Source organism: Myotis nattereri (assembly GCF_964212035.1).
Source record: "Myotis nattereri genome assembly, chromosome: X".
Taxonomy (NCBI): domain Eukaryota; kingdom Metazoa; phylum Chordata; class Mammalia; order Chiroptera; family Vespertilionidae; genus Myotis; species Myotis nattereri.
The window spans coordinates 124275666-124298191 of NC_138078.1; the positions used below are offsets into that span (position 1 = coordinate 124275666).

The window sequence follows — 22526 nt, forward strand, 5'->3', positions numbered from 1 at the left end:
TGAAATGAGATAAGAAGGTAAAATGTAACTAATAGGGATATACTGTGAATTTTGGAGTTAAAGAAAGTTCTAGAAGTTTAATTTTCAGTTGAGGTATATCTATATAATGTAATATTATTTGACCATAAAAGGGAATTAAGTTCTGATTCATGCTACAATGTGGATAAACCTTGAAAGCATTATGCTAAGTGAAAGAAGTCAGACCAAAGGTCACATATTATAGGATTCTATTTATATGAAATGTTCAGAATAGGCAAATCTATATGTAGAGAAAATAGATGAGTGGTTTCCAGGGGCTGGGAGTTGGGGTAGGGGAAATGGAGAGTGACTGCTAATAGGTATGGGGTTTCTTTTTGGAGCGATGAAAATTTTTTTTAAAATTAGATAGTAGTGATCAACATACAGGCAGTCCTCGGGTTACGTCAGAGATCCGTTCCTACGGTGCAACGTAATGTGATTTTTGCCGTAAGTCGGAACCCACCTACATAAGCACCTACATCACTCACATAGAGCACATACACAGCAGTAATGAAGTGAAACAGTAAAAAAATTTTAAAAGAAAGATAACAATTCCTGACCTTTACTTGTGGTAAATAAATAATAAAAAACATAAAGCACATATGTACATACGTCAAAATGATGGAAATGTTTTTTTTATAAATAAATGGGAGATGGCAACGTAACCACGAAATGACATACGTGAGTCCGACGTAACCCGAGGACTGTCTGTACAACTTTGTGAATATACTAAAAGCCACCAAAGTTTAAAGGGTAAACTTTATGGTTTATGAATTATAGCTCAATAAAGCTGTTATTAAACAACCAGGGACCCAGTGCATGAATTCGTGCACCTGTTATTAAACAGCTGTGGGCCACAAGGTTGTAGTGGGTACAGGGGCGAGTCTTGGCCCATCCTCTGTGCCCCCACCTGGCCCCTCCCACCATGGTCCCTGGTCCCCTGTCTGCCAGCAGCTCCACTCCCGCCTATGTTCCCACACGCTGACGGTGCCAACCCCATTCACATCCACTGACCGTGCGGGTTGGGCCCGGCACCATCAGCCGGTGCAAGCAGCAGCTGCTGCCCCTATTGCCCCTCAGGAGCAGGGGGAGGTGGAGAAGCCCTTAGGGGCGATCGGGGCCAACAGCCGCCATTCGCACCCACTGACGGCAGCAAGTGCAAGCGACGGCTCCGGCTGCGGGTGTGAGCGGGGATGGGGTCAGCACCGGCAGCAGGTGCGAGTGCCAGGTGGGACCCTGGCACGCAGGAACAAAGAATTTTCAGTAACCACCAGAGACTCGCCCCGATGACAGTGACCAGCACCCCGCCTTGTTCTGGTGCCCCCGCTCACTTACTCCACCATCCCCCCACAGCCAACGCCAGCCATGTTCCGTGCATGCCCCCTGGTGATCAACGCATGTCATATTGACCAGTTGTTCAGTTCAGTTGTTCCGCCATTCAGTCTATTTGCATATTAGCCTTTTATTATATGGGATTTGGTCAATATAACTTTATAGTACCTAGAACATTGTACATATTTAAATATCAATATGATGAACCAGGTAAAATTCTAGCAATATGTTAATATCATAGTGCCAGATTCAGGACTTCTATTCCATGTTTTGATTTTGAAGTATGTATTTTTTAAATATATTTTATTGATTTTTTACAGATAGGAAGGGAGAGGTATAGAGAGTTAGAAACATTGATGAGAGAGAAATATCAATTGAGCTGCCTCCTGCACACTCCCTACTGGAGATGTGCCCACAACCAAGGTATATGCCCTTGACCAGAATCGAACCTGGAACCCTTCAGTCCACAGGCCGACGCTCTATCCACTGAGCCAAACCAATTAGAGCTGAAGTATGTATTTTAAAATTAAAATCTGATCTTTTAATAGTAGGGGAACTCAATCAATCTGCAAATGTTATTGACTTTCTAATTCGTTAAATGTGTATTATTTGGCCAGCCACGTGCTTTAGGAGTAACTTGAGATATGTGTGTGTTTAGCAGTCCTGTGAATCGATGGATGGAGGTGGTAAACACATTTCTAACATGATTGCACTGTCAGGTTGAGATATTTTGGAGCATATTCTGTGTACAGATGGTTTGAAGCTATTTTCTCATTTTGTTACCTGCCTAATCACTTCTTCATATCTTGATCTAGAAATGGAATGATATGTGTTGTTACCCTAGGGAATGTTTTTGCCTTCTGTCTCACTGGATTGCATGAATATTGGACTCTTAGCTTTGTGAATTTAGTAATACTTTAAAATGTAATTGCATTCTGTCTAAAAATTGGTTCTGAACCGCATGGGACTATCATAAAATATTTTCTGTTTTCAATTTAAAGATGTGTGTAGGGTATAAAAGAAGTCATCTCTGTCTGAAAGAAGAGCTAATATTGTTGTGGGGGGTTTTTTTGTGTTTTTTTTTTTTTTAATTTCCAGGTCTTCTTGTGGGCCTTGTGCTTCGATATGGAATTCATGTTCCAAGTGATATAAATAACGTGACCCTGAGCTGTGAAGTGCAGTCAAGCCCAACTACCTTATTGGTAAATGTTAGTGGAAAATTTTATGAGTATACGCTGAAAGGAGAAATTAGTCCACATGAACTCAATAACATTCAAGATAATGACATGCTTAGAAAGGTAAGTTCTTAATTAAAAGGAAATTTTGATTTTTTTAAAAAGTGGATAATTAGGAGCAAAGTGATTCAGGAGAAAAATAATGAAATTTTAAATGATATTTAAAATAATTAGCCTCTTAAAATGGAGTAAAATCTCAAGGAATATAATGTAATGCAGAGTAATGAACATGTCTGTACATTTCATTTTATGATTGAGGTTAAGTACTATAAACCTTTTTTTTCACTCTGATGTTTGCAATTGTAATAAATGGTAACCAGTATTGAGCTAAGCAGAATTTATAAATGTTTCTTTCAATTTGAAGATAGTCCTTAGAGTTTATAGTACTCCAACACATTGAGTTGATAATACATAAAATATTCTATTAATATCTTTGAATTCTTTCTTGCCTTGATGGTATTCTGTACTGAGGACAATTTAATCTTTCTTTGATTCATAATCTGGCACAACTTCAGAGGCTTCAGTCTGAGTGTCAGTTATTGTACCAGGCTGTACATAGAGCCTTATGTAGGAGGTTGGGTTGCAGTCTCACTGGCTCCCAGACATTCTTCAAGCTGCTTTCTCCTGTTAACCTCATAGTTTCTATTCCTGAAGCTTCTCAGGGTCTCTTTGTTTCCACCCACTCTTGACCATTTGCCTCCATTTCTATCTTCTACATTGGCAGGACTTGGCTTTTATAACTACTTGATTGTGTTCCTGACCATCTTGAATGCTTTTTAAAATTTCATATGAACTTCAAGCTTATTTTGCTGCAGGAGTTCTTTCTACCTATGGAAAATTCCAGTTCCTTAAAAGTTCTAGTAAACGAACTTGTAGCATGGGTATGTGTGTAGATGCTTTGTGTTCATATCAAATCCTACTAGAGCCTTATGAACAGAAGGGGGCATCTGTATTATTCTAGGGAATAAGTATTAAAAGAAATGGACTGTCAGGATTAGAAATGAGTTGTGCAGAAACTTTTTTTTACCACAATATTATGTTATATACCTTTAGAGATATTACCTAGGCATAAAGAAGTTGGTTTCCTCTTGCCAAACATAATGCTGTACCCCCATATTTCATGTTACTAGTTTTGGGTCTCATTTAAAACAAATATACTTCCTCCTATTTTCTCATGCTTTCTCCTATTTAAAGGTTTTTAATATAGTATTTCAACACATTTTTACAGATCTGACTTAACTGGTTGTTCCAAATCTATGTCCTTGTCATTTGGTTGAGAAATGAAACAACATATATCCTATATGAAATATTTTTGGTTACCACACTAAAATTCTTGCCTTTCACCAGTTTAACATTTCTTTTTTTTTTCTTTTGATAGTGTGATAATATAATATGAAGTGCTATAAGGGAATTCTGCTAAAAGAACTCTTTATTTTAACAGGTTACTTTTGACCCGGAAGTATTTTTCAACATATTACTTCCTCCTATCATATTTTATGCAGGATATAGTCTGAAAAGAGTAAGTGCTTTTGTATTTCATATACTTTGAACAATGTTAAACTCCGTGGGTTTTATCATCTTTGACTCTTCAGAAACAGACAACTCTTCCCAACATTCCCTACCTTCTCTTCTTCTTCTCCTTTATAAATGCTGAAATTTATGCCTGTACAAATATTAGTTCTCTTATTTCCTTTAATGAAAATGCATTTAATATTAGCACATTAGAATAGAAAACCTTTTTTGGTAAGTATTCTAACACAGTGTAATCTTTTCTTTTGTCAGAGACATTTCTTTCGAAACCTTGGGTCTATTCTAGCATATGCTTTTCTTGGAACAGCAATTTCTTGTTTCGTAATTGGGTAAGTACTTGCAGCTTAAAACATGTTTTAGCTTGCAAATTATAATTTTAAAATAATGCATATTTGGTTTATGCAGTATTGTGTTTCTGAATGAGTCTAAGGACTTTTTCAGTAAAATGTGTTCACATAGATAAATCATTTGAATTTTCCTTAAGGCCAGGGAATTACCCTATTTAAATGACATTAATTAAATTTGGGATTAGCTACAAAGTACTACAGTGGACCCATCTTCTTATTCTTACTATATACTAACTTCATTAACAGTTGATTTTTTTTCTAAAGTAGAAATATGTTTATTGAACAGGTCAATAATGTATGGCTGTGTAGCACTGATGAAAGTAACTGGACAACTTGCGGGAGATTTTTACTTTACAGATTGCCTGCTGTTTGGTGCCATTGTATCAGCAACTGATCCAGGTATGTATTACATGAGAGGAGATTAAGTACTTAAGGAACAGTGTTTTGCTGGCAAACATTTGTGGGCAATTCTTCCTTTGAGGTGTAGAATTCATGATTAGGCACTTCCCATAGTACTGTACTTTCCAGTTATGGAGGGGGAAAAATAAAATTCATGGTTCCTTTTGGCTTAAAAACACATTTTTTTTCGTTTACTTTATTACATTTGCCTGTTACTGGTCCACATAATCTGATATGCTGTTTGGAAACAGACTATAAGGTATTTTTTTCAGAATTCTAGGTTGGTCTCTATTCCTAGTGATTAGGTATGGGAGATGAACTAGATTAATAAAAATGGGTAATAATTATATACTTCTTTTCAAGCTTCTAGAAAAGCAGTTCCCTAAAAATCTTCTATTTACATTCAGCTATTGCATGTAAGAGTAAGAAAAGAAGTTTTTACACGATTGTATGAAGACAATTGTGCTAAAAAAGAATTTTTTTTATAAAATTGGCTTTATGATTATAAAATAGTCTTGATATTAGCACAGCTGAAGAGTGACTTTAATTGTACTGCGTTAGGTTATAGTTTTCCGAATATAGTATTGGTGGGCTTAACAGCTACAAATTAGGCAGTTAAAGAATATGTAGGCTGAAGAGGTAGGGATAGAAACATAGGTTGCAGTATTTTTGATATGTTTTTATTGATTTGAGGGAGAGGGAGAGAGACTGATGAGAGCGAACCATCAGTTGGCTGCCTCCTGCACTCTCCCTTCTGGGGATAGAACCTGAAACCAGGCATGTGCCCTGACTGGCAATCTGGGAGGATGCAACCAACTGAGTCATACGGGCCAGGGCTAGGTTGCAGTTTTTGAACTGAGGAAGCAAGTTTTCTTATACTAGACTTTAGAAGCTCGGTAGAGGTTTGTTCTGTTATACCTTTTGATCCTGAACGTTAATCACCTTCTTCTATTGTCATCCAGCACAATTACAGGTAGGATCCTGAGGTTATCTCTGAATTCTGTGTTAACCTTGATGACTATGGGAAATAAGGAAATGTTTTACATTCTATAAGAGATTATTTTAAAAGATAAGAAGACATTTTAGAGATATATTTATGTAGCTTAGCATTTTTAAAACTGAAAATCAAATTGCTTCCTTAAAGACCATCCAGACTGCCCCCTCATTACAGTATTTGAAACTGCTTCCATTATCAATGTGAAGATAGCATGGTTTTTGCAAGGAGCCAGTGTTCTCTGTTTTCTGTGTCATCACTAGAAGCAAGGTCCTCCACTTTTTAAAGCCTATGAGGAATTTAAGTCAATAGAACTGGCTACATTGCTTCAACCTTATGGTTTTGTTCTGAATGGACCAAGCAAAAATCTTTTACTTATATAAAATTGGGCAGTTATAGTTAGTCTGAATTATAAAGGCATATACACCTGTTTGGGTTTATTTAGTGAGTGAGCTGTATGTGACTCAGTAGTTATAACACAACTTCAGTCTCATCAGAGTTTCTAAGAATTTTCATATAAAAGAAGTGTGTTTTTTTTTTCCTTCTCAAGCTATAATAGCATGATAGTTGGCTTCTTATTAAGTTAAATAAAGCAACTATAATTCTGGTCAAAAAGCAAACTTGTCCTGCCAGTGTGGCTCAGTGGTTGAGTGTCGACCTATGTACCAGAAGGTTGCTGGTTCAATTCCTGGTCAGGGCACATACCCAGGTTGCTGATAGATCCCCAGCAGGGGGCATGCAGGAGGCAGCCGATTGATGTTGATGTTTCTCTCTCATCGATGTTTCTATACCGCCCTTTCCTTTCCCCTCTCTCTAAAAATCAATAAAAGCATGTTTTTAAAAAAGCAAGCTTGTGTTTTCATTTCCTACTATCTTTGCTAACTCAGTGTGCTTGAAATTTGCAAGTCAAATAGAAGTGAGTTATAAGGCTCCAAGGAAGAAATGAAGTTTGTAGCAGAAATGCTTTTCATAATATTCTTCTTCAAAGATTAATGATCACCTGGTCGGTAAGAAATTTTGAATACATTCCTTATGGAAAATAAATGTACAGGACAAGAATATTAGCATTCACACGAAGAATGTGGTCCAACTCAGTCTTCCAAGGTTATTTTCAGCTGTTTGTAAGAGAGAGAAAGGAGATTGTGCAAGTATACATTTAGGGAAAAGAAAAATATTGACATAAAACTACTGAATCTTTAATATGGTAAGAGAATGTTTATTCAAGTTGAATTCTAAGACAAAGAAATGAATTTCTAAATAACAATTATAATCATCTACAGAGGGGAATATGTCATATTTATGATGTCTAAATATTACTCTGACTCTTTCTACTTGCTAGTGACTGTTCTTGCCATATTCCACGAGCTTCAAGTTGATGTTGAACTTTATGCACTTCTTTTTGGTGAAAGTGTTCTCAATGATGCTGTTGCCATAGTGCTATCTTCGTAAGTGTTTGTTTCTTATTATATTCCATATATTGAATGTTAGGGTACTAGGAACCAAAAGTCACTTATTGAATGAAGTGCATTATGAATGGAAACATTTGAAAAAACTGAGGCATTATTTCCCTTTTGAAAAAATGCATACTTATAGATAACATGGAAAATGCAGGGATAAAAAAGAAAGAAGAAAATATGTACTCTTAACACCTAAAGACAGTTATTGTAAACTAGAGGTCCAGTGCATGAAATATGTGCACAGGGGGTGGGGGGGGTCCCTCAGCCCGGCCTGTGCCCTCTCGCAGTCCAGGACCCCTCGCTCAGTCCAGGACCCCTCGCTCCTTACCGCCTGCCTGCTCGCTGCTTCTTAACACTCGGCTCGCTGCTCCTTAGCGCTGCCATGGAAGCGGGAGAGGTTCCCACCACCACTGCTGTGCTCACCAGCCACGAACCTGGCTTCTGGCTGAGTGGCGCTCCCCCTGTGGGAGTGCACTGACCACAAAGGGGCAGCTCCTGCATTGAGCGTCTGCCCCTGGTGGTCATTGCACATCATAGCGACCAGTCATTTTGGTCGTTCTGCTGTAACAGTTGCTTAGGCTTTTATTATGTAGATATTCTAGGACATTTCCTGTTTATTCTTTTTCCTATGCATGATATTTTTACATAATTGTGATTATATATATATATATATATATATATATATACACACACACACACATATATATCTATATAATTTTATATTCTGTTTTATTGTAACATGAAATTTTTAGTTTTTGAATTAAAGTAAATTTTTGAGATAATGTATTCACATGATTTAAAAATAAAAACTATGTAGAAAGGTAAATATTGAAATTTTTTTACTCCTGTCCTCATCCACCTGTCCCCCTAGCCCCTTCTAGGTTACCATTTTTATCAATTACCTGTGTATCCTAGTATTTATTTATTCAAATGCAAGCACACATATGAATGAATATTCTTATTTGCCTCATTTCTTATTTTAAAAGTAGCATGCTATATATGTCCAAACCTAGCTTTCTCTTACATAATTGTATTCTAGGAATCTTTCCATATCAAAACAGTTTTCTCATTCTTTGTTTTGAGCATATAGTGTTCTATGTACTGTACTATGAATTAAACTATAGTTTATTTTATCAGTCTCCTAATGTTGGAAACATAAAGTGTTTTCAGTTCTATGCTATCCAAATAATGCTGCAGTGATTAAACTTGAACTTACCTGTTTTATATATGCATAGGTATATTAGTTAGATAAATTTCCAGAAGTAAGATTAGTGGGTTAAGGGGTAAATACATTTGAAATTTTGTTAGACAACGCTAAATTGCCCACCAAAGGGATTATGCCATTTTGCACTTTAAGTGCTAAATTATGGGAGTGCCTGTGTCCTTGTAACTTCACCAGCAGACTATTTGTAAGACTTTTGTATTTTTGCTAATTTGATTATTGAGAAATTTCTCATTGTGGTTTTTAAAAAAATTTCTCTTATTTAATACAGTCATTTCAGAAACACGTTTTAAATTTTTGAAGTGTTAAATAATACTCCTTTTTAAAGACAATTATTGAAATGAGCAATATTTGAATATAATTATAGAAATTACTATACATATTATTAGAAGGTGTTTGTAGGTGAAAGAAGGGGTCTCAACCTCTGAGGAATTCAAACCTGCCAACCCACTCCTACTAAGCAAATATCTAATCTTATAGACATTTGCCTTTACCCTATACCAGAACTTTCTATGAGAGAAAAGTAAAAGCCCACATTTTCTCTTTATTTTTCTCCTTAATTTACACTTTATTAACTATAAAAGAGTAACCAGTAACTGACACTTTATTAACTATTAAAGAGTAACCAGTAACTGGTTTGCATAGCTTGAGTGGCCCCAATGCCTTACTGCAAAGTGGAAAATTATCCTTTCTGAAAGGTAACACTGATCCCTTAAATATTGTGTGTAAAGATATGCAAAAGATCCAATTCTTTTTGGTGAATGTGATTTATGTAAATTCCACCCCCTCTGACATATTCATTGCCAGACATTTTGCAGCTGTCTATAGCTAATGTAAATTTAAGAAATAAAGCCTAAAGGCTAGAACTAATGTTGATACAGAACATATGTACCTTCAATGACAATAGATGCAAAGTAAAAGTTTTATATTATTTGAAGGGAGGAAGAAATGAATAGTGTGGCTGTAACTTAGGTGCTATAAAAATTAATGAAGCTACCAAGATTGTTAAGCTTTCAGTACATAGGAGCATGTAAGATCACTAGATGAAAAGAATAAGGTACAGGCAGTTACCTTTAGCATGGATTCCTCATCTTAGATAATTATTCTGCTACTTAATCATCTTACTAATAAGTATTCCTTCTTCATTGTCTGTTGGATGAAGAGTCAGAAAAATCTCTGTTCTGGTCCTGTCTTAAACTGATGTGCCCTGTACCTTACTTTTCCCATTAGTAAAGTAACGTATTTCTTGCAAATTTGAGAATGAACAGTTGAATAGTATTAAGGGAGAAAATAACTGACAAAGGGCCACAATCCTCCTTCTATTATAGCCTTTCTCAAACAGGGTTCTGTGAGGGAATATAAGCCTTATAGAGAATGATTCGAGTGATTTCTTTTCTCAGTTCTCTTTTAAAGATGGTACATAGCTAGTACTATTCTAGATTCATAGAAGATAAGTTAACTCATTACATGGTCTGGTGGAACTCTGGTGGAGAAGGACTGTATATCTAGAGAATATCATATCAAGGCATTGTTAGCAGTGTAGGTGTCTTAATGGAGCTGAGCAAATGAGTTTCTGCCCAAAACCCGAAGGGAAACCAGTTGTGTTGCTGGCTGGGAGAAGTAACTAGCTGGAGTGCTCAGTAATATGTCTATTATCATCTTTCATTCGCCCTTTAAAGTATGTTAGATAGAAATAGTCTACTTTATGTTGGATACTGCTAAATATCCTACACAGGACAGCACCCACCATCCAACAAATAATTATCTGGCCCCAAATATCAATAATGCTGGATTGAGAAATCCTGGTGTTGTAAAATTAGAGCACTCATACATTGGTGTTAACATTGAAATTGATATCACCTACTCTTTTGTGTTTTAGATTTTGTCATTATTTATGATCATAAAATTAATACATTTGTAACAAAAATTCAAATAATTTGACAAGGTAGGAAATTCCTGAAATTCTAGCTCTCAGAAATAACCATTATTAAGGTTTCACCTAGACTTTTTCCATTAGGATATTAACGTACATATAAATATATTAATCATTTTAAACAAAAAAGATATAGTACTATACATACTTTCTGTAACTAACTTTTTTCACTTGGACATTGTATTATATTAATACCTCTATTATTCCATCATAAGGATATACTACAAATTTATCTCTCCAATCCCCTGTGGATTAATATTTGGCATTTTTGTAATATTGTATTATTGTGGATAGTACTCCAGCAAACATATGTATGTATAAATCTCTGTTAATCCTTGAAACTATTTCTGTATGTTATATTTTAGATGTAGATTTTCTAGGCCAATGGATATGATCACTAAAAAATTAAGAGATATAGTCATATTTCCCTCCAAAAATGTAATACAGATCTATTTGAAAGCAGTTATTCAACATATAAACAGAGGCATAGGTATAGTAATACCTTATTTCTAGGAATGAAGCATGAGGAAATAGTCCAATTTTTTTAAAAAGCACAAATATGTTTTTTTCACACTGTTATTAGTAGTAGCAAAAAGATTAGAAGCAAATTTTAAATATGTAATAGTGGGAAAATGCTTTAAAAATTTATGTTATTCCCATTTGGACCAATTTGAAGTCTTAAAAGCCAAGGTTAGAGATACTATAATAATTCTTATGTCATTGTCAGTTAAAGAAGCAGAATTCATGACCATATGTTCACTATGATTATAACTAAACATAAAATAGCATGAATGTTACAAAAAGGGAAAAGAAATACAGATGGAAAATGATAGATCTGTCAGTGTAGTGGAGTGATTCCCCCTCCCCAATTGTACATTATATTACTTTCAGAATGTTTTTAGAAAGTATTCATAAAAATGTCACTGCCTCAAAATAAAATGTTGATTGATGTAGAAAAGATGAGTTAGGGTTTCAATCCAGAGGCCAACATTTGACTGAAAAAGAAGAAAATAAACCTCTCATTTGTTCTCAGCCCATCATGCTTTTCATGTGTTCTCATACATTTTAGTGATTGAAGCATAAAATAATGATTAATGTGAATCTTGAATATACATGAACTAATCCAGGGAAGGCAGTCTCAGGAGGCATGGCATTAGATAGTTCTAGACAGCATTTTGAAAACTGTCATCAGGGAGAAAAAAAAGGTTGTTGTAGCAATATCCTTTATTTTCTCCAGCTAGCTGCTATATTTTCATGTTATAATGTGGTCACATCTCATTTATGGTGATGGGGTCCTTTATGGGTAGGTAAGAAAGCATGACATTAAAGGCCATTTTGTATTTATTGAAACAATATCAAATCTACTGGTCCCAAAGTGATCTGGTCACTTTGAACATTTAAATGCAGATGTTTAATTTTTTTCATTTGAGATTGAGTCTCAGAAATTTCTTGGTAACATTACCAGAAATTGATGTTAGTGCTCTACTTCAATAAAATAGGTAAAATTAGGAAACTTTAGTTTGTTTTTTTAACCTAACTGGGGAGCTATAGAAAGAACTTGGTGTACATGGTACAGCCAGCTTATTTTGTAGCTTTGAATCAGAAGAAAACATTGCTATAACTACAGGGAGAATTCGTTATATTCTTAGGAATGTGGGTTTTTTCCTCCTTTTCTTTAAATGATTTGTATGATGTCTTTGAGTCTGGACTTTTTATAAAAATACTGGTTCGTTAATTTACTTGTATGAGAACTGATTTAGTAATGGTGGACACTCTTGCCAAAGACCTGCTGGCAATGCTGATTTTCTTTCTTTCTTTCTTTTTAATTAAATCTTTATTGTTCAGATTATTACATTTGTTCCTCTTTTTTCCCCCTATAACTCCCCTCCACCCAGTTCCCACCCCACCTTCCTCCCTTACTCCCCACCCACTGTCTTCATCCATAGGTGCACGATTTTTGTCCAGTCTCTTCCCGAATACCCCACACCCCTTTCCCCCACAAGAATAGTCAGTCCACTTCCTTTCTATGCCCCTGATTCTATTATAATCACCAGTTGATTCTGTTCATCAGATTATTCACTTGATTTTCAGATTCACTTGTTGATAGATGTGTATTTGTTGTTCAAAATTTGTATCTTTACCGTTTTCTTCTTCTTCTTCTTCTTAAAGGATACCTTTCAGCATTTCATATAATACTGGGTTGATGGTGATGAACTCCTTTAGCTTTTTCTTATCTGTGAAGCTCTTTATCTGGCCTCCAATTCTGAATGATAGCTTTGCTGGATAAAGTAATCTTGGTTGTAGGTTCTTGGCATTCATCACTTTGAATATTTCTTGCCACTCCCTTCTGGCCTGCAAAGTTTCTGTTCAGAAATCAGCTGACAGTTGTATCGGTATTCCCTTGTAGGTAACTGACTGTCTTTCTCTTGCTGCTTTTAAGATTCTCTCTTTGTCTTTTGCTCTTGGCATTTTAATTATGATGTGTCTTGGTGTGGTCCTCTTTGGATTCCTTTTGTTTGGGGTTCTCTGCGCTTCCTGCACTTGTAAGTCTATTTCTTTCACCAGGTAGGGGAAGTTTTCTGTCATTATTTCTTCAAATAGGTTTTCAATATCTTGGTCTCTCTCATCTTCTGGCACCCCTATAATTCTGATGTTGGTGCGCTTGAAGCTGTTCCAGAGGCTCCTTACGCTATCTTCGTATTTTTGGATTTTTTTTTTCATTTTGCTTTTCCGGTTGGGTGTTTTTTGCTTCTTCATATTTCAAATCGTTGACTTGATTCTTGCAATCCTCTCGTCTGCTGTTGGGAGTCTGTATAATATTCTTTATTTCAGTCAGTGTATGCTTAATTTCTAGTTGGTTCTTTATCACAACATCGAGGGTCTCATTAGATTTCTTGTAGATCTCATTAAGTTTATCAACAGTTTCTAGAAAACTATTGCAAGACCTTAAAAGTGTGGTTTTGAACTCTATATCCAGTAGTTTGCTTTCCTCCATTTCTGTCATTTGTGTCCTTTTCTTTGTCTCCGCATTTTTTATGCTTCCCTGTGTTGATAAAGTGGTTTTCTGTGCTAAGTGTCCTCTAGGGCCCAGTGATTCAGCCTCCCCAATTACCTGAGGAGGACACTCTTGGTGCACCTCCCTGTGGGCTTTGTGCACAGTCTTGTTGTAAGTTAAGCCTTGATTGTTGTAGTTATCACTGGGAGGAATTGGCCTCCAGGCCAATTGGCTGTGAGAATCAGCTGTGTCTGCAGTGGGAGAACTTCTGTGCTGGAGACACCCCTCTGGGGCAAGACTTGCTTCAATGGGGCTTTGGTGCTCACTGAGTCTGCCCCCTGAGTGTGTGCTTTATATTTCCACGGAGCTGCAAACTGGATGGTCCCACTCTGACCTCTGGGTGGCTCCTGGCTCCTGGATCTCTAGGGAGGTGCTAATCTAGCCTTTGCCTGAGGCTATCCAGCAAAAGCCTCCCTGCAGGGCTTGGGCGGGGCGGGTCACACGGGATAAACAGGGCAGGGCTAGCAGTTCTGGCTGCTCTCAGTCTTGCCCTCAGTGGCTTTGCTTCTCAATGTCCCGGTAATCGCTGCAAGCCCCTTGGAGAGAAAGCTGCCCTCGAGTTCCGACCGATGCCAGACAGTCCCCCTTTCTCCCGTATGAGTCTGGGTCTCTAGAGACTCACCCAGAACTAGAGCTCAGAGCCTGAGACTCCCTCCCAATTGAAAACGACAACCGCGCCCTCAGCCGCCAGCCCACTCCGCATGCACCTCCGCACCTTAGTATTTTACTTCCGCATTGTGCCTCCTCTGAGTCTCGGTGTGCTTTTCTCTTTCCTTCTAGTTGTAGAATTTCCACTCAGCCAGCCTTCGTATGGTTCTGGGTGATGTCCGTTTGGTCTTTTAGTTGTATTTTTGAAGTGGTTGTGTGAGGCAGCAATCTCCAGTGTTTACCTATGCTGCCATCTTGGTTTCTCCCAACATTGATTTTCTCAGCTATTTCTGTTTCATGGGGTGACTGTTTTAAAAGAGGCATTTTAGACCAGACTTGGACTGTGAGTTCAAGATGGAGGGTGTCTCCTGTAATTGCCTATCTTACCTCTTACAGAGTGGCTTTCTTTAAGAAGTTTGAGGTGGATGGTCCAGCTGGGTATGCTAAAAGTACTGTTGAGTGGTTTCTAATTTCTTGGAAGGCCTTTTAAGCCATTTTTCCTGTAAAAGTCCATTTCAGTGAGTGAATATATGTTAGGCATTGGGCCAATTCTGGTATTCTAAAAGTTGAAAAGATACTTCAGTCATCTTTTTTTGTTTGTTTTCCCCCATAGGAATAACAAAATGTGACTGGATTGAGTATTATTTCTCTGCTGGAAATAAGTGTACTTTTTCATTGGTTTGTTCACATTAGTATGTTAGGGCTTTTCAGGCACTCAGTATTGATAAATCTTAAACAGTCACAAAAGGATAGTACTGCACAATATCCAGAGGCTGGAGGAAAAGGCTCAGTACAATTTTCATATAGAGGACCTTAAAATGTTCTACTGCCTAAAACTGTCATTTATGTAAAAGCTGAGTTTTCTTGTTAGCTTGAGCCACTACACAGTGTTTTGTTAACCTTTTGACCTTACTTTGGCAATTTGAATCCAAAGTACAGCACTAACATCACTCTGGTGCCTTTTGATTTCCCCCTTTGATTTCATCTTTTAAGTTCTACACTAGATAGTGTTTTTATTTATTTATTCATGTAATTATTTTTAGGTAATGTTTCTAAAATAAAAGTTGCTTCTAGAAGTAAGAGCAATCTCTCCTTTGTAGCTCAATAGTGGCATACCAGCCAGCTGGAGACAACAGCCACACCTTTGATGTCACAGCCATGTTCAAATCGATTGGGATTTTCCTTGGGATCTTCAGTGGATCTTTTGCGATGGGTGCTGCTACTGGAGTGGTGACAGCTTTAATATCCTTTTATAATATTTATCTTTTCTTATTAACCCAACAATGTAATTGAATGCTGTGTTCTATGGTCTCTCCTAGTTCCATAATTGGCACTGTGTTATAATTATTAACCTTATAACTAAGTACTTGGTTTGAAAACATTAGGTATTCATCTTTACCAATAAAGAAAATAATATAATTATTTTATGTAGGATAACATGCCCTCAAACTTTCACTACAAAGGTTTAATTAGACATAGTCACCCTTTGGGGTGAATTTTAAGGTTGTAGACTAAATTGATATAAAGGCAGATATATTTCAAAGAGACTCTGAGTGTTCTGTGTTGCTGTTCAGTGGGCCAAGCCAGCTCAGCCAAGGGTTTGAAAGCCTGAGTGAGGATGGTGAAGGATGAAGAAATGACAGAGAGAATAAGCTGGGTCTAGGTGAATCTTCTTGTGCCTGGCTGAGGGCACAGAGAGAGATCCAGAGGCAAGCTGAGCCTTTATTTTATAGCCAGAGGTAAGCAAGGTAGTGGTCACCATAGTTACAATGTTCTTGTGAGTTTCACTTGTTTTGGCAGCACTTGCTGCGCCTCCCACAGCCCATTAGCTACCTAGGAAGGATCTAGGGAGCATCATAAGGTCAAGCCTAATTATGCTAAGAGGACTGTGCCCTTTAAGCTGGGACTTGTTTGTGGCTTTGCCAACAGGTCATTTCAAGGCTTAACCCTATAACCGCACCCCACATCTTGCCCTTTTTAAATTTTTAAGCTACTTTAATGAAAGTAAAACTTAAGCATCAAGAACAAAACTCTGGCTATTAAAACAATAACAAAACAGTGCCAATGCAAAACCTAAACTACAGACATGTTAACATTTTAAAACTTAAACATAAAGCTCTGGCTATCAACAAAACAGTGCCAATGTGTTAACATTTTTAAAACTAGTAAGAATAACAAAACAATGCCAATGTAAAACAGCAATAAGTGAGTTTCTGCTAAATGAAAGCTTCTTTTGCTAATTTACTCAGAGTCCTTGGACTTGGCTGCGCAAGACTTTGCAGAAGACTGGCAGCTAACCAATGCTAGCATATCGAGAAACATTATTGAGGGAGTAGCTTCCACATCTTGCTTTTCTACCATCTGCTGGGCCTCAGTTGTTAACTTCTTTAGCTGACCCTATGTTGGAACCTCGGTCCCTCACGTAGCCTTCATCATCTTCCTTTTCTGTATTGCTGTCATCAGGGCAATTCTCAGTTTTTTGAGCGATGGGACAAGGAGCTTCTCTGGGCCCATTGTGGTGGCACACGTAACACTCTGGTACCCAAATTGGCTGCGCTGCTCCTTCTGGAAAGATACAAAACACAACATCTTCCCCACATCATTACTAGATCTGGTAAAACTCTTGACTGGTTTGTGCAAAACTCTTGCCAGGCTAAGTCAGCAGAGGCTATTGTACAGGAAGCCCCAATGCCTTTCGGCCGCTGTACAACTCTCTGCATTGTAATTCAAAAAATTTAACATGTAACATTCTTCTCCCCCTTTTTTTGTTTTTATAAAAAAGGTTTATATTGATGGAATTCTGACCATTCATAAAGAATGTTTATAGTTGATGGAATTCTGACCATTCATATAAAGGTATACATTTTAGAGCTTGCTACTGCATTCCTCCTCATCCCTGGTAATGCTGTCAGGTGCTCCAAAATGTTAAATCAGAAGATATCACATGAAGACTCAATAAGACAACTTCGTTTAACTCGGCTAAAGTGGGTAAGAACTCATTAGAATAGGCTACTAAACATGGTATGATGAAACCTGAAGAAATAGCTCTGACTTCCTAAATACATATAAACATACATGCTCTTCTGTATTTACGACTTTCTACTTTAACTTAAAAAGTTGCAAATTATGCAGCTTTACATTTTTATTGTGAATTGGTTCTACTTTTGAGCCTTAGCACTTCAAAATAAAACCTTAACTTTGAGTCAAACTGTTAGTTTTTCTTTTTGTATCAAGATCTAACTTTGATGTGTTAAAACTAAGTAAAATCCATTTACTCAATCCAAAACAAGCATTAAAAAGAAAACCCTCAAATGCTATCTTATATCCATTTTAAGAGTAGGCTTGGCACTTTCTGCTATTACCTGAGTCCTGATCTATCACCCCAGGAAGAGTTTGCCAATCCTGCACTTCCTGGGGTGGCATGATAAAGGTTTACTGAGCTGGCTGGAAAGGCTGCAGTGCAGTCAAGGGTAAGGACTCTACTGTCTGGTGGGACCGGGGCTGGCCCCGCTTGAAGTTTCCCTACCTAGGGTACATTGGATTATCAACATCAGTCATTTACCAAATTGCTTTCCTCTCCTGCATCCTGAACATAGTCCAGGCTGCTTGTTTCCACTCCCTGTAGCCCTTTGACTTTCATTTCTAGCTGCTTGTATAGGGGGTAAAAGGAGAGGCTTATGAGCAATAGTAAGCTCCCCAAATGTTTGCACCAGACCCTCATTATCCCAAACCTGCTGGCGCTGTTCCCTAGCTTCCTCCAATCCTCATTCCTATTTGGGAGGAAGTGCATTGTCAGGAGGGCTCTCTCCCACAGGAGCTGTAGCCCCAGGCACTGGAGGAGGCAGCGGAGGCGCGGACGGTACAGGTGGAGTTGGAAGCCTCTGGTAGCCTTCCCCCATCTGTCTTGATTCCCCTGCCACATTCGTCCACTCCCTTTCTGGAGTGGGCTCTAGGCCAGCCGTGGGCAAACTACGGCCCGCGGGCTGGATCCGGCCCGTTTGAAATGAATAAAACTAAAAAAAAAAAAAAAAGACCGTACCCTTTTATGTAATGATGTTTACTTTGAATTTATATTAGTTCACACAAACACTCCATCCATGCTTTTGTTCCGGCCCTCCGGTCCAGTTTAAGAACCCATTGTGGCCCTCGAGTCAAAAAGTTTGCCCACCCCTGCTCTAGGCAGTCCCTAATCAGGGACCACAGACTGAAAGCAGAGGCAGGCATTTCCTCTGGACCTTCAGCTATGTAATGATCTTTAAGTTGTTTTCCTACCTTCTCCCATGCCTCTATATTTACCTTTCCTTCCTCAGAAAACCATGGGCAGATTTTACTCACAAAACCCAACAACTCGAAAAGCTGTTCATACCTCACAGAACAGCCCCATGCTTAGAGCATAGCCTTAAGCATAGACACGTATAAATTCTTTTCCTGCGATCCTGAATTTCCCATATTTTACACCTAGTTATATCACTGAACTTCGCTGCTTACCTTCCTTCTTGTATTCTGCACATGCTTCACTGGAGCACCTTTCACCTGACAACTGTAGTTCCCCTGAACTCAGGCCCCACGTTGGGTGCCACATGTGCCGAGCCAGCTCAGCCAAGGGTTCGAAAGCCTGAGTGAGGGCAGTGAAGGATGAAGAAATAACAGAGAGAATAAGCTGGGTCTAAGTGGATCTTCCTGTGCCTGGCTGAGGCCACATAGATCCAGAGGCAAGCTGAGCCTTTATTTTATAGCCAGAGGTAAACAAGGTAGTGGTCACCATAGTTACAATGTTCTTGTGAGTTTCACTTGTTTTGGCAGCACTTGCTGCACCTCCCACAGCCCATTAGCTACCTAGGAAGGATCTAGGGAGCATCATAAGGTCAAGCCTAATTATGCTAAGAGGACTGTGCCCTTTAAGCTGGGACTTGTTTGTGGCTTTGCCAACAGGACATTCCAAGGCTTAACCCTATAGCTGCGCCTTACAGTTCAGCCTGGCAGTCTTTTGCTGTTTGTTTAAAAGGAAAAATAAGAAACCTATGACTGTTATGCCAACTGAACTAGATAGGGTTCCTGGGCTAAGGTAGATAGGAGTTCATCTCAGTTTTCACCAATTTTAGCCTTCTACTACAGAGTCCTAGACACTGCCATTAGTTTTCAATTTGCAATATTGGGCAAGTCATTTTTGTATTCATTCAGAAAACATTTTTATTGCCCACTATATGCCAGCTGCTATGCTCCTGGGCATCAAAAATAAACAAGACAGACATGACCTCTGCCTTGCTAGAGCTTCTGGTATAGAAGCATTGACACTTCACCTCATGGGTCCTCTGTGTAGGAAGGTGGAGGGTAGGAGCAGCAGGGAAAATCATTCAGACTAGATGATCTCTAAAGAGCTTCCAGCTCTAAAACTTCTAAGACACTTTCATATAAAACTAACACTGCTTTCAAGATTCTATAAGTTTGCTATACTTCAGCTAAGTGCTGGAAGGAACTTGCCTTATGGCTTTTTACAGGTGAATTGAGGCACAAAGGGGCAGTAAAAAGAATTCTTCGAAGGAGCTAGGCCCAATAGTATCTCTTCCCCATTACAGTTCCTTGAGGGTAGGAAGTATATCTTATTAATATTTTCGTTGTAGTACAGGTTTATTGAATTGAATGTAGATTTCAGCCTGAGGTTTGTCACAGCTTCACACAGGCCCTTCCATTGTCAACTAGCAAATACTTTTTAGACTAGTATTAAGTGAGTGACTTGCCTCAGTTTCTTCATCATGGAATGCTCTGCATCACAGAGATGTTAGGGCATCAGATAAATAGAAAATCTCATGGAAATGACATTTTAAATAAATATAAATTGCTGTAAGTATGGAAGCTCTTTTGCTTTGCGTCACAGATTAATAATCAGCGTTGGCATGTTGTGTATCTGATCTGTTGCTCCCATCTCTACCTGTCCTTTACTGTGTGGTTTCTGGCAAGGCATATGATACCCATAAAACAATCAGAGTGACTAAGCTGTAAGACTTCTTCGTGAAAGGGATGGCTGCTCACTCAGTGAGATGCTCATTTTAAGAGTTGCTTCACTCTGGTGCCTTTTTATTCTGTGGTTTTTGTGTTAGGCGGTAAAGCCTTCTTTTATTTTCATGGTTGCCTTGCTTTGACTATTACTTTTTCTAGTTGCACTTCTGTATTAAGATCTTGTTACCAACCTTGACAATCTTACGTGACAAAGTTCACCAAATTACGGGAGTTCCAGTTGTTGGAGACAGGCTTGTTCTTCTTGATGTCATGGAGTACCTTCCTCTTGGCTGAAGCATGGGGTTTCACGGGTAGGTTACTTTCTCCTTTTGATTGTAAGCCCTTACAGAGAGTGACTCTGCTAGTAATTTTTTCTACTGGTAGACCAACTCCTTTAGTATTTAAACACACTTATTAGGATTGGGATATATGCTGTAACTTTAGGATGTAAAAAAGATTTTCAATGGAAGTGGTATGTCTCAACAAAGTAAGTCACAACTGAAAATGTCAACACTCAGCGTATAATCTGCTTCTGTAAAATAAAAACCTCCATAGAAAAGTCGGGAACTCTCCTTTCACGTGAACTTTGAACACTTTGTCATTGCAGGAGTGGTTGCAGTGTTGTTCTGTGGCATCACACAGGCCCATTATACATACAATAATTTGTCCACAGAGTCTCAGCATAGAACTAAACAGGTAAGATAAACTTTATAGTTTGTGAATAAAGTTTTTCTCCCTGTAGTGAAACAAATCTGTTCAAAATGATGCCTACTCATTCTGACTCCTCTTCTTTTATTTTTATTATTTTTTAAATCTTTATTATTGAGAGTATTACAAATGTCTTCCCCATTTTCCCTCCTTGCCCCCCACCACCCAGTTCCCATCCCGCCCTAGGCCGTCACCACCTGGCTCCTCTTCCTTTGACCCCAGAAATAGATGGAATTGGCAGGTTGAAGGGTGACAGTTTTTAGGATAGAGGTAGGTGACCAGAATAGCCAGGGACTATTGTGATTGTGTCAGTTAGCTTCCTTCCCTGTTTTCTTAACCTAATGACTTTTAAGAGGAATGTTTTTCTAGTCAGGTCTGACTAGAACCATGGCTGTTTGACGTTGGTAAGTTTAACTTCTAATTTGACTGGATCTACTGCTGGGTGATACAGAGATTAATGTCCTTCAGGCACTTCTAGAAATGTGAAAACATCAGGGGTTGGGCTACATGTGGCCTTGAATGCACAGTTGTGCGAGGCACCTGAAGGGAATTATAAAGGAGCTAGGCATAGCATTTTCTAGTCTTATGAGGTATATGGTGGAAAGATATGAACAATATGTAATGTTTAGAATAGAAACAGATGCATAATTGATTATGATTACATTAAGAAATAGAAGATTTAAGTTTTACCAAATGATTAGAACACTTGAGATTAGCCTGGAGAGGACTCATGACAAAGCAGGAGCAAAGGTACTTCTTTTTTCTGGAACCACAAATTTAGTGATTGACATATGCTTTTTTTCCCCACCCCCTCAAAAGAAATTAGGCTTCTTATACACTGGGGCTACAAATCCCTTTTACAAATTAGTTCAGTGCAATAAGTATAGAGAAGATAATCAACTGGGGTGGTGGCGGCATTTTTCTACCCAGTGGAGTGGGGAATAAAAAAAACAAGGTCACAGTGTCCAGTCTTATTGGTGATATGAAGCTGGTGTACATAAAAAACACACAAAACAAAACAGATAATAGGGTAGTGAAGGCCTGGAGTGGGGCAGGGGTGGGCTAGAAGAGATCAATCGGGGGGAAAGGAGGTCATATGCAATACTTAAAACAATAAAGATTTTAAAAAGCAGACTAATAGAACTTCTAGCTTTGTGTTTCAGATTACATGTCATACCAGATTTCAGAGAAGCAGGGGGGTTGGTTTGAGGCTTGATGAGCTACAAAGCTATCATAGAAAGAGGGTACAGAGCACAAGACAATGATGCACTGATTCCATAAATGAAGGACAAGACCCAGGTAAATAGTGAAATCACACAGCAGGGCAGCAATATGAGAGTTGTCATGAAGTGCTCTATGCCAGGACAAAGAATTTGAACTTGGGCCTGTGAAGAGGAAAGTGTCTATGAAACAGCCATATTTAGAGAGATTAATTGGATAAGGGTATACAGATGGGTGACAGGGATACCAGTTAGGGTCCTTTTGCAGCATTATGGGTGGGAAGTGATGAAAGGTAGACAAAGGTAATGGCAGGACAACAAGGAACATTCCAAAAGAAAAATTGTCAGAGCAAATGTCATAACTACATTTGCTTCCCTCTGAATCACATATTTTGGGGGATATACATGAACTTTACATATTTGAAGTATCT

General features: G+C 38.2%; 1 protein-coding gene across 2 annotated transcripts in view; it reads left to right on the forward strand.

The window, feature by feature from the left end:
- The window catches only part of SLC9A6 (solute carrier family 9 member A6), a 57741-nt gene that overhangs the window by 9719 nt on the left and 25496 nt on the right, over positions 1-22526 (forward strand). For both annotated transcript variants that reach the window (XM_081080897.1, XM_081080898.1), the window contains exons 2-9: positions 2449-2648; positions 4027-4104; positions 4368-4444; positions 4749-4861; positions 7195-7300; positions 15271-15412; positions 20373-20478; positions 20775-20863. In XM_081080897.1, the coding sequence (XP_080937023.1) occupies positions 2449-2648; positions 4027-4104; positions 4368-4444; positions 4749-4861; positions 7195-7300; positions 15271-15412; positions 20373-20478; positions 20775-20863 (911 nt within the window). The remainder of the gene's footprint in view (positions 1-2448; positions 2649-4026; positions 4105-4367; positions 4445-4748; positions 4862-7194; positions 7301-15270; positions 15413-20372; positions 20479-20774; positions 20864-22526) is intronic.